Source organism: Narcine bancroftii, chromosome 7, assembly GCF_036971445.1.
Source record: "Narcine bancroftii isolate sNarBan1 chromosome 7, sNarBan1.hap1, whole genome shotgun sequence".
NCBI classification, from domain to species: Eukaryota; Metazoa; Chordata; class Chondrichthyes; order Torpediniformes; family Narcinidae; genus Narcine; species Narcine bancroftii.
This window is the reverse complement of record NC_091475.1, coordinates 176536335-176553388: the sequence shown is the minus strand read 5'-3', so window position 1 is coordinate 176553388 and position 17054 is coordinate 176536335. Positions and strand designations below refer to the sequence as shown.

Below are 17054 nucleotides of genomic sequence, written 5' to 3'. Positions count from 1 at the left end.
CAGTGCAGGGGAATCGAGAAGGGGACTGTTCCCCTGGCACTGATATGGAGTGGGAAGGAGGGGGGAAAGAGAAAGATGGCAGCATGACTCGGGTGGGTGGGTGAGGAGAAAAAAAAGAGACATGGCAGCACAGTAAGGTGGGGGGAGACACGGTAGCGCGATTCAGCCAAGCAAGCAAGCGGGAGGGGATGGAAGAGACGGCAGCGCGACTCTGGCAGGCGAGGGTGGTGGGGGAGGAAAGAGACAGTAGTGCGACTTAGGCGGCCTAAAGAGACCGTAATCAAAATGATTCTGAAATCCAGAAAATTCTGACGATCCTGGATAAAAGGTTTGGCACCTGTAGTACCTTCCTCAATTATCTCCTCTCCTCTGGCAATCGTTCTTAACACACACCACTTTGTGTAAAAAGTTTCCCCTCAGGTTCCTTTGCTGGCGCAACACCTTTACAGCACCACCAATTGGGAATGGACCAGGGTTCGAGTCCTGTGCTGTCTATAATAAGTTTGGACGTTCTCCCTGTGTCTGCATGGGTTTTCTCCAGGGGCTCCGGTTAACTGGGTGGCACAGACTTGTGGCCGAAATGGCCTGATACTGAGCTGTATGTCTAATTTTTTTTTAAATTGAAATTTAAAGTAGATCTGTAATATTGCAAAAGGAAGCAAGCACATTTTATTTGTTGGAAACTTGAGAAAATCATATGGGTCATTTTATAATATGGTCCACGCTCCTGAAGATCCAGCTGCGCTGGGTGGGTCACGTCTCCAGAATGGAGGACCATCGCCTTCCCAAGATCGTGTTATATGGCGAGCTCTCCACTGGCCACCATGACAGAGGTGCACCAAAGAAAAGGTACAAGGACTGCCTAAAGAAATCTCTTGGTGCCTGCCACATTGACTACCGCCAGTGGGCTGATAGCGCCTCAAACCGTGCATCTTGGCGCCTCACAGTTTGGCGGGCAGCAACCTCCTTTGAAGAAGACCGCAGAGCCCACCTCACTGACAAAAGGCAAAGGAGGAAAAACCCAACACCCAACCCCAACCAACCAATTTTCCCCTGCAGCCGCTGCAACCATGTCTGCCTGTCCCGCATCGGACTTGTCATCCACAAACGAGCCTGCAGCTGACGTGGACTTTTACCCCCTCCATAAATCTTCGTCCGCGAAGCCAAGCCAAAGAAGAAATTTATAATGCACTCCAAGCAAACATTTACATCTTAAGGTAATGATGACCAGAAGAGTTAACAAATTAAGCTGAATATTTACTGAATACTTGTATATATTTTAGTATTACTTATTATTTTCTTACACAACAAAGGGAAATTTTCTATTAGCTTTTCGGAGGCACAAAGTGGGAGTAAATTGTAGTTATTTGAGAGAGGAAAAAGTGGGCCATGGTGCTCCATAAGGATCAACAATAGGAACCTTGTAGTTCACAATTTAGACTCTGCAATTTCTACTGAAGGTTGCTGTGGAGGACTATAATTCTCATAAGGACATTACTAAATTTACCTCTAAAAAGGTGGGGCTCAGATTAGGTAAAACCATTTTTATAAAAAACATTTTTTTTCCAAAAGGTGTAGGAGTGAAAGGGTGGGAAATGAAACAAAATGCATGAAATCCTGGTTAGACTGATATTTTAGGCCAAGTTCTCACTCTACATTGAAATCCATTTGTCACAGTTTTTTCCCCATTTCCTTATTGCTTCTTTTTAGTTTAATGCTTTCATCTATCATCTCTCTGTTGTTGGCAAACATGGATTTGGATTCCTATCCCATCAGGCGTAAAGGAAAAAATAAAATAAGGGCTCCTGTGTGAGATCATTAATCACATCATGCAAAGATTCCGCCTGTTACTCTAATGAGGTCAGTAATTAACCTTTAATGTCCAAAGTTTCACTTTAAAGTTTCAGATTAAGAACTTCATCAACTAGAATCTATCAGGGGAGAGTCACGTGATGGAGTAGTGGCCGGACGGTGAACTCCAGCCCTCTCCAGAAAAGTCGGGAAAAACAAGAGAAAATACAAAGGCACAGAAATACAAGTTAAAGAAAAGTGAGTATAAAGGTGGAAAGAAGATGGAGACAAAAGGAGAAAAATCAAAATCAATGGAAAGAAGAGAGGAAGAGAAGACAACGGAGGAAAAAGGTGAAGGCCTTACCTGTCCGAAGAGGCCCGCTGTGGAGAGAGGAGCCCACTACCTCAGGTCGGTAGAAAAAGAACTACAACAATGGCTCACAGAGCCGAGTAAAAGTGCGCAACCGCGCATGAAAAAAAACACACCGACGGGAGGGGGGACCAGCTGGGGAGTCGATCTCCACAGCCGGCAACGACAGCTGCAGAACACCTGCAGCAAGAAGAGACCACAGAAGACAATGGAAACAAGAAAGAAGAGGAGGAAAGGGCATCAAAGAAACAACAGATGGCCAACCCAGAGGAAGAAGAAGAGGAAGAATACAGTGAAATAGATAAAGGGAAAGGCAAGGTAAAGGATATACTTGCTCTTGTTAGAGGATACATGGAGTCATTTAAAGAATGGCAAACACAGGAATTCAATGATTTAAGAAGAAGAATAAACAACACAGAAAAGAAAATAAATAAAATGGATATGACCTTAACAGAAATGGGGAAAAAAATGGACAAGATGGAAGAACGGGCAATAGCAGCAGAAATGGAGGTAGAAGACTTAAAAAAGAAATTGGAGGAATCTAATAAAAAAACTAAAGAGACACAAGAATTACTAGCCCAAAAAATAGATATAATGGAAAATTATAACAGAAGAAATAACATAAAGATAGTGGGCCTTAAGGAAGATGAAGAAGGCAAGAATATGAGGGAGTTTATAAAAGAGTGGATCCCTAAGACCCTAGGATGTCCAGAACTACAGCAAGAAATGGAAATAGAAAGGGCACATAGAGCATTGGCCCCTAAACCACAACCACAACAAAAACCAAGATCTATTGTAGTAAAATTCCTAAGATATACTACAAGAGAAAAGGTACTGGAGAAGACAATGGAAAAAGTAAGAGAGGGCAACAAACCACTGGAGTATAAAGGGCAAAAAATCTTCATTTATCCAGATATAAGCTTTGAACTCCTAAAGAAGAGAAAAGAGTTCAATACAGCAAAAGCGATTTTATGGAAGAAAGGATATAAATTTACACTGAAGCATCCTGCGGTATTGAAAATATTTATTCCAGGACAACAAAACAGACTGTTCTCGGATCCAGAAGAAGCACGAAAATTTGCAGAACAATTACAAAAATAGACTGAGGGATGAAGACGGGTAATGAGAGTAAAAATGATCACGATTGATATGTATGTGGGTAAAGACAAAAATAGACTGAGGGATGAAGACGGGTAATGAGGGTAAAAATGACCACGATTGATATGTATGTGGGTAAAGAGGTATAAGAGTGAACAGAGACAATGGGCATACGTGAAAGTATCTGTAATTAGAGGAAAACATAGATAGTATAGACAAGAATTAATAAGGGAAGGTAATGGAATAGAGAGAATAAGGAGGGAATTAAAAGAGTGACCTTTGTGACATATGAAAAGTGAAATCTTTTCTGGGGGGGGCTGGGTGGGGGAAAAGAGCGGTCACTGCAAAATCAGTTGACGCTTGCGAGTGGATTCGCAAATCCAAATGGAGAGGGGAGATGTGGTTGTCCGACAAGGGATAAAGGACAACTCAGGAGGGGAAGGGGAGATTGGGGATAAAGAAGATAGAAATAGGAGAATAAGGAAAATGTTGGATGTTGTAGGAATGTTGTCTGGTAAAGAGTTGAAAATAAGAAAACAGAAATGGAAAAGGAGGAAAGGTAATGATGGAAAAACGGAAAGAGAAGATAAACAAAATATAAAATGGCTACGCTGAACTATATGACTTTAAATATTAATGGAATACATAACCAAATTAAAAGGAAGAAACTACTAAATTTACTGAAAAAGGAAAAAATAGATATAGCATTTGTCCAAGAAGCACACTTAACTGAATTGGAGCACAAGAAATTAAAGAGAGATTGGGTAGGACATGTAACAGCAGAATCGTATAATTCAAAAGCAAGAGGAGTGGCTATATTAATTAGCAAAAATGTGCCATTTAAAATAGAAGAGGAAATAATAGATCCAGCAGGGAGATATGTTATGATAAAATGTCAGATATATTCGGAGCTTTGGAATCTACTTAATATATATTCACCTAACGAAGAAGATCAAAAGTTTATGCAAGATATCTTTTTGAAGGTAGCTAATACGCAAGGGAACAGACTAATAGGAGGGGATTTCAATCTGAATTTGGATCCAAATATGGATAAAACGGGGAAAAAAATTAACAGGAAGAACAAAGTAACCAAATTTATAATTAAATCAATGCAAGAAATGAAATTTGTGGACATATGGAGGAAACAAAACCCAAAAGAAAAGGAATACTCATACTACTCGACTAGACATAAAACATACTCAAGAATAGACCTATTTTTGTTATCAGCTAGTATGCAGGATAGAGTAAGAAAAACAGAATATAAAGCGAGAATGCTATCGGACCATTCACCCTTAATACTGACAGTAAAGCTTGAGGACATCCCTCCAAGAATGTATAGATGGAGATTAAACCCCATGCTACTTAAAAGACAGGATTTTAGAGAATTTATTGAAAAACAATTAAAAATGTACTTTGAAATAAATACGGAATCAGTGGAAGATAAGTTTATACTATGGGACGCAATGAAAGCATTCATTAGAGGACAAATAATAAGTTATGCAACCAAAATGAAGAAGGACTATAATCAGGAAACAGAGCAGTTGGAAAGGGAAATAATAAACATAGAAAAAAAATTAACAATAAAGGAAGATACAACCAAAAGAAGAGAATTGGCGGATAAAAAAATAAAATATGAAACATTACAAACATATAAGGTGGAAAAGAATATAATGAAGACAAAACAGAAATATTATGAACTAGGTGAAAAAACACACAAAATCTTAGCATGGCAGCTTAAGACAGAGCAAACTAAGAAAATGGTATTGGCAACAAGGAAAAAAGACAAACAAATTACATATAATCCAAAAGAAATTAAGGAAAACTTCAGAGAATTCTATGAACAATTATACCGAACTGAAAACGAAGGGAAAGAAGGCAAAATAGATGAATTTTTGACTAAAATTGAACTACCAAAACTACAAATAGAGGAACAAAATAAATTAACAGAACCATTTGGAACAGTAGAAATACAAGAGATAATAAAAAAAATTACCAAATAATAAGACACCAGGAGAGGATGGACTCCCAACAGAATTCTACAAAACATTTAAAGATCTAATAATACCGCCCCTCCTGGATGTAATCAACCAGATTGATGAGACACAAAACTTACCAGATTCATGTAAAACAGCAATAATTACAGTGATACTAAAACAAGGGAAAGATCCACTCTCACCAGCGTCATATAGACCAATATCTCTGCTAAACACAGATTATAAGATAATAGCTAAACTATTAGCAAACAGATTAGCAGAACAGGTACCGAAAATGATAAATTTAGACCAAACTGGATTTATCAAAAAAAGACGCACAACAGACAATATTTGTAAATTTATTAACTTAATTCATGCAGTAGAAGGAAATAAAGCACCGGCAGTAGCAGTTGCTTTAGACGCAGAGAAGGCCTTCGACAGAGTAGAATGGAATTACTTGTTCAAAGTATTGCAAAAATTCAGTTTACCGGAGAAGTATATTAACTGGATTAAAGCATTATATAAGGGACCGTTAGCGAAAGTGACAGTAAATGGTCATGTATCAAAGCAATTTAACTTAAGCAGGTCAACGCGGCAGGGATGCCCACTATCACCATTATTGTTTGCGCTAGCTATAGAACCACTAGCAGAATCGATAAGAATAGATAATAATATAAAAGGAATAAAAATAAAAGACAGGGAATATAAAATCAGTCTATTTGCGGATGATGTGATAGTGTACTTAGCAGAACCAGAACTATCAATAAAAGAACTATATAAGAAATTGAAGGAATATGGAGAAGTGTCGGGATACAAGATAAACGTAAATAAAAGTGAAACAATGCCTATGAATAACGCGGATTTCTCAAAATTTAAGGAGGAATCCCCATTCAGATGGCAAATGCAGGCAATAAGATACCTAGGTGTGCAAATAAACAAAAATCTAGGCCAATTATATAAACTCAATTACAATCCACTAATGAAAAAATTACAGGACGATTTAGAGCATTGGAAAGAGCTACCACTAACACTGATAGGAAGGATAAACTGTATTAAAATGAACATTTTTCCAAGGATACTATACTTATTTCAGGCATTGCCAATACAACTGACAGAAAAATTCTTCAAAGAGTTAAAGAAAATAATAAGGAGATTTTTATGGAGAGGGGGGAAACCGAGGATAGCACTAGATAAATTAACAGAATGGTATAAACAAGGAGGCTTACAATTGCCAAACTTCAAAAATTATTATAGAGCCGCACAATTAAGGTACCTATCAGATTTTTATCAAACAAGGGAAAAACCAGACTGGACGAGACTAGAATTAGATAAAATAGGGGAAAAGATACCTGAACACATATTATATAAATGGGACGAAAAATTGGTACAACATAGAACTTCTCCAGTATTACACCATCTCCTCAATATATGTAAGAAGATTCATGTAGAATGAAATAAAACAAATTATCAAATACCAAAACTAATATTGACGCAAAATAAGTTACTCCCTTTTACAATAGACAACCTTTCCTTTAGAAAATGGGAAAAAAAAGGGATTAAAAGAATAGAAAATTGTTTTTCAGGAAGTAGATTCTTATCCTTTGAACAAATGAGAGATAAGTACAATATAACTGGAGATACAGCGCTGGCATATTACCAACTGAGATCCTACTTGAAAGATAAATTAGGAAGCAATTTGAGTTTACCAGAGGGAAGTAACCTTGAATATGTGATTACAGATACAATGTTAATCAAAAGATTTATAACAAATATGTATATTAAACTGCAAGAAAAGGAGAATGAGGAAACAAATGGTAAAACTAAACAAAAATGGGAACAAGATTTAAATATAAAGATAAAAAAGGAAACATGGGAGAAATTATGTTCTGGAACGATGAGAAATACAATAAATACGAGGCTGCATATGATACAATATAATTGGTTACACAGACTATACATTACACCGCAAAAGTTAAATAAATGGGACCCAACAGTATCTGATAGATGTTTTCGATGTAAAAAAGAAAGGGGAACAACAATTCATGCAATCTGGACATGTGAGAGAGTAGAAAAATTTTGGGATGATCTCAATCAGATATTAAATAAAATAACAGAAAACAATATACCAAAGAATCCAGAGATCTTTCTCCTAAGTAACATAAAAAATAAAGAATTTGGAATTGACTTGGAAGATGCACAAAAAAGATTTGTTAAGATAGCCCTAGCCGTAGCAAAAAAATGTATTATGTCAACCTGGAAATTGGAAGATAATTTGAAAATACAACAATGGTATATAGAAATGAATAAATGTATTCCATTAGAAAAAATAACATATAGTTTAAGAAATAATATTGAAATATTCGAACAAGTATGGGAGCCTTACATTAAATACAATAGTGAAAACCGACCGGGGACAAACATTACCTAAGTTGATGGAAGGAGAAGGAAAGAAAAGAATGGACTCTGTAGAATTTCTGGTGTATTTTTGTTGAATGACAACATTGTCTGACTGAATTAATGCAACCTAGATTGTATACCTAAAATGGATGAGAGGGGGGGGGGTGGGGGGGTGGCTTGGGAGGAGGGAGTGGGGGGAGAAAAAGTCACTGTAAATGTGTGAAAAAGAAAAAGTGTATATCATGGCTATTGTGATTTATGGTGTGAAAAATAAAAAATTTTTTAAAAAAACTAGAATCTATCAGGCCATGTAAATAACGTTCAGATTTTGCTCTGTAGGTATTCAATTGCTAGTTGATAAAATTCAATCATTTGGCAGGAATAACACAAGGTCACCAGGGAGTGTGACACACACTTCCTCCTCGAGATGGTTTCTGACATCAGAACTAAATGGTGTGCTTCAGGAGATGCTGCATGCAAATGTAGAGGAAGAAAATTATGGAATATCTTCATAGCAGGTGGAATACCTTATCATCATTTCTTGTACATTGAACTGTTTATTGCCACATATACCAAGAAGGTGAAAAGTTTTGTCTTGTATACTATCCAGACAAGTCAACCTATACTTAAAGTATAGTAGGCAAGGTATAGTTTTACCCTCAGTCAAAAAGTGCAATGTATGGTTTACTAAAATAAAGTGCAGGATTATAGAGAAAAGTACAGTTAAACCAGTGATTTTCAAACTTTCTCTTTCCATTCACATACCACCTTACTAATCACAGAGCACCTATGGAACTTAAGGTGGTATGTGAGTGGAAAAATGTTTGAAAAGCACTGGGTTAAACAGTACAAGGGCATCATCTTTTAAACGAGAGGTAAATTTAAGAGTTTGAGAACAGAAAAGAAACTGTCCTTTAATCTGAAGGTTTTCAAATTCATAGCATCTTCTGTCTGACTGGCTAAGATTACAGATGAAATGGACAAGCAATCAAATCCATCATAATATTTTTTACTGATTGTGAAACTAGATTATGCAATAAATAAAAGTTCAAAGCTCCATTTTGATCATTGTATTCATCTGCAAGCCATCAATTTGTAATAAATGATATTCTTTAACTCATGTCAGAGCCAGATTAACAGTATTATCACCCAATATCTTTTACTGAATCATGTCCGTTTAAAACTTACAATCATATCTTGAACAAATGTATTAACAAGCATGTGGTTTGAGAAAAGTCCAGACTTACTCTGCAGGTGCTGTGTGTTCATGCTGAAATCCTGGTGGTATCTTTTGTGTTCTTAGTGCTATTTCAGCATTTTTAAGTTCCTGGGATTAAATTCAAAATATTGATAAATTTAAACGGTTTAATTTTTTTCTGACATTGTTTCAATATTTTTTGCCAGAATTAACTGCTTTCATTTATTAATTTTGTTTTTCTTTTGGATATTTTTCTGTCTGATGAGTCTGACAGAAACTTTCATCCGTTGATAAAATAAACATTGTTGATCTGGGCATTTTTTTGGGGGGGGGGAAAATCATGGTAAACAAGCTCTTAGTTGGGGTAAAGAGACTCTTGGTAGGGTTTCCATCTTTAAAGAACAACTTAATGGGTGCTTCCCCTCACCCTCCTAGAACATGAAATGGCATATGATTTCTTTAACTTTGCCAATAAACACAAAGAATTTCTCAGTCAGCTCTTTTGCAGGGGTAAATTTTTAGATTCTCCAAAGGTTTCCAAGGTCCTCAGAAACACCAGACAAGCGTCATGTGGAAGTAATTTTACATCCAGTGTCAGACAAATAGAGGGTACAGCAAAGTTTAAGTAAACAAAAAATATGACAAGATACACTCCATCATGATTTAAACAAGTAGATTATCTGGTTTGTGTTCATGGAAAGTAAACTACTGTCCTCAACCAATTTGGCTGTGTGTGACTCCAGATCCACCAATATGGATGAATTGTAACTACTTCCTAAACTCAGAAGTAACTTGACATGGACATCCACATCCACACCCTGTGAATGAACAAAATCTAGGAGAAGGATATGAATAAGGCCATGGAACAGAGGCCTATTCAGATAACCAAACAACTCAAGAGGAAAAGCATGATTTTTTTTTCCATCTTCTGTCAATCTTCACCTGCTGTATGAATCGGTCTCAACCCTTACACTGTCACCAACACACACAAAAATATGTCTTTAAACACACAATCCTCTCTGCCAGCACCCAAAATTTGTTGTCTATTTTGCATGAAAAATGTCACTTGAAATAACATCTCTACGAATAGGAGTAGAACATTTTTAATATCTATATATGAAGTCACAAATCTGAGAGATTTGAGCTGAAATGGTAGCACCTTACATATTTTACCTATCATTTTTTTAAATTACCTGTGCTGATTCTATCTTGAGTTTGTCAATGGCAAGTGAATCCCTCTGAAGTCCACTGGCAACCACTGCCAGTAATTGCTTTAGTGCTTTGATATCTTCTTGTACTTTCAGCATAGCTTTAAAAGACATACGACTGATCTCTTCTTGTACCTGCTTTTGTTCTTTTACAAATTTCCTGTGGACGAGTGAAGAGAATTCACAACATTAAATGTTCCTGTGCTATAAAACATGAAGTTAATAATTGCTTGCAAGCCCGACAAAGCAAACTCACTGAAAGTTTTCCACATCCTGACAGATAACAGGTGGTAGATTTTCATCCTTAAGAGCTTTGTTTTCACTGAAAGATTAAAAAGAATACTAATACAGCTTGAAGAACTCATTGTTACTTATGAATATACATGGATGAATTTATAAAGAATGATATCACTGTCATCTTACACAATGCAGGAAAATTGCAGCCTTAAGAGTGTGGAAGAATAACATATGATTTGAATCAAAGAAGACTTGATCAGGTTAGACAATAAACTAAAAGAGTGCATTGTACTTTTAAGTTGCTTTATTTTGTTTCCTATTTCTATTTGCATGTCTCTTCCCCTCCCTCCAAGTCAGACATCTTCATTCCTTCTTCGAATACTAGTTTCCAGTCGTAATGCATTGAACCACATGGCTCAACGTTTAAATTGATTCTTCCAGCCAGGAGAGAAAGGAGAATTCCAACTTTACATATTGTGCAAGATTCAAACTCAAGACCTTTAACTGAAACTGTAATTTTAAATTTAAAAAAAGCTAACATAATTAAATCATTTTTTGCTAATCACATTACAGAAATCAATGTGCCTTTTTAACAAATCTGCAAACTTGAATATTTTATGTCAGATTCTCATAGATTCGCAGTTTTTCCCCAGCAATATATTTTGGCTGTATTAACTGTATTTCTCATAAATTTGCTATGAAGGGCATAATTTACAATTGTTGCACCTTTAACACTCAAAAATATCAAAGCACTACACAAAATATATATATAAAAACAGATTGCAATAACAACTGGAGCTCTGACCCAAGAATGGGTATGGGGAAAATGCTACAAGAGGGATGTCCCCAAGCTGCAAAAGGTGCAGAAAAGATTCACAAGGATGTTATTGGGACTGGAGGGCTTGAGTTATAAGGAGATAGGCTAGGACATTTTTTATCTGGAATATTGGAGGCTGAGGGGCGACCATACAGAGGTATGTAAAATGTAGAAAGCTTTCATGTTCATGAAAATTAAACAGCAAAGACGCGTCATCTCCTCAATCCTTGTTCTACTTCTGTCAAGTATTTTTCATCAGTGTTTACAGATTTTCATGTTTAACAAATATTCTTTATGCTCTGTTCTTCCTCCATTTTACACCTGTGAAATTTTCTATTTCCATTTTATTATTTACTGGCATCCAATACTTTTTATTTCAGTCAGTTATTGCTTACCAAGATAAAGGGACAACTATAATAGTCATCTTTATAGATTCTATCAGATGGCTTTTACCCATGTCCTTTTAATTAACATTTTAAGTCCAAGAAAACTGCACTTCTTAATTATATTAGCATCACTTAATTGATAAACTACAGCTTTAGAAAAATATTTTTCCACAAAAAAGTCACTGCTAAACTTTAAAAGTCAATCAACTTCAATTTTGCGCACACACATTCTTACTTACTCAGGTCGAACTCCAGTTGAACATTTATCATCTGTAAATGACAAATGTGCAAAAATATTATTAATAATATTCATGTCTCAATGCCACTTGTAAAACGATCACTGAATATTACTAATTAGAAATATATCGGGGGAAATAATACAATCCATTCCCTAAAAAGAAAACAAATAACCAAGCAAATTCCTTTTAATACAAAAATAGAGCAGAGGAATGCAACCATTGGCTAGTTGTTATTATAAATGATAGGTCAACAATGTAAAAATGCAGCAGCGTCTTGCATTTGTCTAGACCCTATAAAAAAATGTTTTACTCTCTTATTTACACGAGTTAATTTTACATCCTACAATTATCATTAATAATCCATTTTACTATTTTCCCTGTCCAGTTATTTTTCTTCTAAAGAACAGTGAGATGTAACCAATATCTAGTTCTTTCCCTGACAAGAGTTTCAAAATAATGTTGCACCTCTACACTGGAGTATTATTGTTATTATGATTCATTCTAATTCCAAGAAAATGGACAAAATCTTACCTAGGCACCCATTTTTTGTGATGAGGTTAGGAAAGGCAGGTAAAATGTGATTTTTGTAAGGGCACTCGATCATATTTTTTAAGAAATGCAGATATTCAGATTTAAGATGTAAAGTGTCAAGGGGTGCAGTGGGTAGTGAGGAAGGCTTTCAAAGCTTGAGCTGGACAAGCTGACAAAAAGGACTGCAAAATGGCAAATGAAATTTAATGCAGACAAGTGTGAGGTGTTGCACTTGGTAGGACAAACCAGGTAGGGCTTACAAGCTAAATGGGAAGGCACCACGAAATGTGGTAGTATAAAAGGAACCGGAACTGAAGACTGCACACCCTGATGGACTGATCATTATCAATGGGGATTTCAACCAGACAAACCTCAAGTCAAGGCTACCTAAATTCCATCAGTATGTGGACTTTGTTTCGAGAGGGATGAATGCGTTGGAACTTGCGTATACAAACATTTCCGATGCGTATCGTGTGGAGCCCTGCCCCCACCTCAGATACTCAAATCATATCTCTGTAATGCTGATCCCAGCATACAAAACACTCGTCAGACGCTCCAGACCAGTTCGGAAGCAGGTTAAAAACTGGCCAGTTGCAGCCATTCTTGCACTTCAAGCCTGCTTTGAGCGCACTGACTGGAACATGTTCAAGGAAGCAGCAACTGGTAGCGATTTATCAATCTGGAGTAGTATACGGCATCAGTGACCAGCTACATCAGTAAGTGTTCTGATGACATCACTGTGCCCATGACCATCATAACTCGCTCCAAACAGAAGCCACGGATTACAGCGGTGCTCAGGAACCGACACGCTGCCTTCAGAGCAGACGACCAGGTAGCCATAACTATTGCAAGAGCCAAGATGTCAAAGGTCATCAGGAAAGACAAGTGTGCACATGCCTAGCACATTCACAGTCACTTCCTGAACAGCAAGGACACACGACACATGTGAAAATACATCCAAGACATCACCAACCACAAAATTACACCATCTGCCTGTGCTGGTGATTCCTCCCTCCCAGATGCATTGAACAACATCTACACATGCTTAAGAGGCGAAAAACAATGTTGCAGTGAAGAAGACCGCCTTTCCTAAAAATGACCAGCTGCTGTCTTGCAGTGGCCAACTTGAAGAGAGAGCTAAGCAAGGTCAACCCGCGGAAAGTTGCTGGACTGAATAACCTTCCCAGCAGAGTGCTCAGGGATGTGTGGCTCCAAATATTCTCACCAATATCTTTAACATTTCCCGGAGAAGCGCCGTGGTCCAACATGCTTCAAAGCCGCCACCATTATCCCTGTGCTGAAGAAATCGTCTGTGTCCTGCCTCAATGATTACTTGCGCCCATCATCATGAATGCTTCAAGAGGATCGTCATGGGGCACATCAAGCTCCTGCTGCCCCCCTCACTAGACCCCCTCCAGTTCACGTACAGACCCAACTGCTCTACAGACAATGCCATTGATTCAGAATACCTGCTTTGTGGGCAGTGTAGCTTTGGGAGTTAGATTCCTAAAATGAGGAAAATGTCACACAAGGAGTGATTACTAAAGATTGAACATAGTCACTGGATTTTAGAAAAATAAAATTAATCTCAATGAAACAATTTTGAGCTTGAATAACATTTTTTCTTCTGGCTTAATTTCTGAACTGTATGAAAACAGAACTTCTTTTAATATTCTTCTCAATTGTACTCAATTTATTTTGTTAGAATGTGATAGGCTATCAATAACCACCTCACAAAAGTTACCAATATAATCTCCATTATAAACCAAACGGAGAAACTTTTATCTGAAGTCAAATAAACCATCTGCAATTTGTATCTTGGAATAGATGCCGTTACTTCAGGAGTAGGTTCATATAATGGAGTTCTCAGAGAATACTCACTTTTCTTATCAGATGATCCAGTGAAGTCTATTCCACCAAGTCCTTCACTAACAGTTGTTGTTGTTGAAGCCACCGTAGATACACCAAGATTTAAACCTAATGATTGCCCAAGGCCTAAAGTTGAGAAAAACCATGAATGATATCAAACATTCATTTTACTTGCGCTCATTTCAAAAAACAATGAAATGCATAAAAACACACAAAGTAAAACACAAAGTAATAATTTGCTTTCCATTATTCCAAACATTGGACATCCTTGAGAGGATATTGAACATAATGAGGAAATAAATCTAAAATGATACTGGTGCATCGTTTTGAATACCTTTGCCTTTCATCATTCGTTTTTTCTCTATTCAGGTTGTTACCCATTATGGTTACATTTCTGCTTCATTTAGTTAGTATCCAAGAGAAAACAGATTCAAGTTAATTAGGGGCAAATCCCAAAAATTCTGCAGACACCGTGGTTGAAGTAAAAAAGAAAATGCTGGAGAAGCTCAGCAGGTTAAACAGTGTCCTTTATGTAGCAAAGGTAAAGATACAGAATCCATGTTTCAGGCTTGGGCCCTTAATCAAAGTATGAACAAAAGGGTGGGGGGGAGGGGAAGTGGCAAAAGCAGGAAATGATAGGTGGAGAAAGGAGGGGTCAGCAGCAATGAGGGGGAGGGTGGAATGGCAGGGCTAGGTGGGTGACAGGAAAAAGGGGAGGGGTAAGAAAAGACAAGCAGGTCCAATGGAAAGCAGTAAAGTCAATGTTAATGCCATGTGGCTGGAGAGTGCCCAGACGGAAAATAAGGTGTTGTTCCTCCAATCTATGGGTGGTCAAGGTGGGAAAATACACAAGGCCATGGACAGACATGTAAGCATGGGAGTATGACTCGGAATTGAAATGGTTGGCCACTGGGAGGTTGCTGTGGTTACGAACGAAGCGGAGGTGCTGAGCGAAGCGATCTTCCAGCCTGCAACCAGTCTCTCTCATCTAGAGAATGACACAAAGGGTGCATCGGATGTAGTAAGTAAGTCTTCTGGATGTACAAGTGAAGTGTGCTTCACGTGAAAGGCCTGTTTGGGGCCCCGGTCCATGGTGAGGGAGGAGGTGTGGGTGCAAGTGTTGTACTTTCTGCCAGCACAGGGGAAGGTCCGATGGGTGGGGAGATGAGTGCGTGAAGTAATCGCGGAGGGAGTGGTCCCTGGGAAGGTTTAGAGGGGAGGAGAGGGAAAAATGTGTCTGGTGGTGGGATCCTGTAGTAAGTTCCGGAAATTCCGGCGGATGATGTGTTGGATGCAGAGGCTGATGGGGTGGTAGGTGAGGATGAGAGGGGGTTCTATGCTTGTTGCGTCTGGGGGCAGATGAACGGGAAATAGAGAAGCGGGCGAAGGCTGAGTTGATAGTGATGGAGGGGAAGCCATGTTTGTGGAAGAAGGCAGACATTTCAGAAGATCTGGACTGGAAGACCTCATCTTGGGAACAGATGTGGCAGAGATGAGAAATTGAGGGAAGGAGATGGAATCCTTGCAGTGGACAGAGTGTGAGGAAGTGTAATCCAGGTAGTTGTGAGAGTTGGAGGGTTTGTAGTATATGTCAGTGGAAAGCTTGTCTCCTGAGATGGAGACAGAAAGATTCAGGAAAGAGATGGACCAAGTGAGTTTGAGATTGGGGTGGAAGTTGGCCGCGAAGTGGATGAAGTTGACAAGCTCATCGCAGATACATGAGGCAGCCCCAGTGTAGTCATCTATATACTGGAAGAAGGGGGGGGTCTTGTCTGTGTAGGCTTGCAGCATGGATTGCTCCACAAAGGTAATTGGTAAAAGGATTAGCGGGGAGTTGAGAGAGAAAACATATTAAGAGTTTTAGGATCACATGACACAAAAATCACACTAGCCCACCACGACCAGGTACCACTTACATGCACCAAGAATCTATCTACAGTATACTAATCCTATTTATCAGCACTTGGTCTCCATGTAGCCTTCTAATGCCTGGATATTCAAATGATCATCTCAATACTTCTTAAATTCAAGCATACCAACCTCCATCACCCACTCAAGTAGTCCATTCCAGATTTGAGTTGTTCCTCAGATCCTCTCTGAATTTCTTACACCTTAACCAATACCCTCTAGTTTTTAAGTACTTCTGCTGTAAGGAAGAGTATCCTAGTGTCTATCCCATCTAATCTTCCTGATTTTGTACACCTCCATCAGGTCTACGTCAGCCTCCTTTGCTCCAAGAACAAACCTGGCCTACCCAGTGCATCAGATTAATTGAAATGCTCCAATTTAGGGATCATTCTGTGAATCTCCTCTGCACTCTCAAGTTACAATCATGTCCTTCCTATAGTGAGGCAATCAGAACTGTACACAGTACTTCACTGTGGCCTAACCAATAATTTATAAATTCCAGCAGGGCTCTGGAATTTACTGCTTGAAAGGATGGTGGAGAGGGAAAGTCTCACCACATTTAAAATGGACACAGATTAGTACTTGGTATAGCTATTGACCAATATATCCAAAGTTGAATTAATATGATCATTTTTTGCCAAAGTGATCAAAATGGGCCAAGTGGCTTTCATTTTGGGCCAGATATTCATTTGAGGCAGCACAGATGGTGTAGCAGTTAGAGCAACGCCTTTACAGTGCCAGTGATTGGGGCCGGAGCTGGGTTTGAATCCCATGCTGTCTGTAAGGAGTTTGAACGTTTACCCCGTGTCTGCATGGGTTTTCTCCAGGGCTCCATTTTCCTCCCACCCTTCAAACACTTATAGATTAATGGTAAATTGGGCAGCATGAATTTATAGGGCCGAATTGGCCTTATTACAGTGCTATATGCCTAAATATTTTAAAAAATAAATAAAAAAGTGAGAATTGGCCTGCCATCTGAAATGATATCCACAGTCCCCTGCCTATTCACATTCACTGAATGCATTGAACATA

At 38.2% G+C, this 17054-nt stretch overlaps 1 protein-coding gene across 1 annotated transcript in view; it reads right to left on the bottom strand.

Annotated features, from left to right (window-relative positions):
* nup58 (nucleoporin 58) overlaps positions 1-17054 on the bottom strand; it is a 64371-nt gene that overhangs the window by 30973 nt on the left and 16344 nt on the right. The window contains exons 6-10 of the mRNA XM_069891440.1: positions 14127-14240; positions 11715-11745; positions 10292-10357; positions 10021-10195; positions 8877-8956 (exon numbers count right to left, since the gene is read on the bottom strand). Of these exons, the coding sequence (XP_069747541.1) occupies positions 8877-8956; positions 10021-10195; positions 10292-10357; positions 11715-11745; positions 14127-14240 (466 nt within the window). The remainder of the gene's footprint in view (positions 1-8876; positions 8957-10020; positions 10196-10291; positions 10358-11714; positions 11746-14126; positions 14241-17054) is intronic.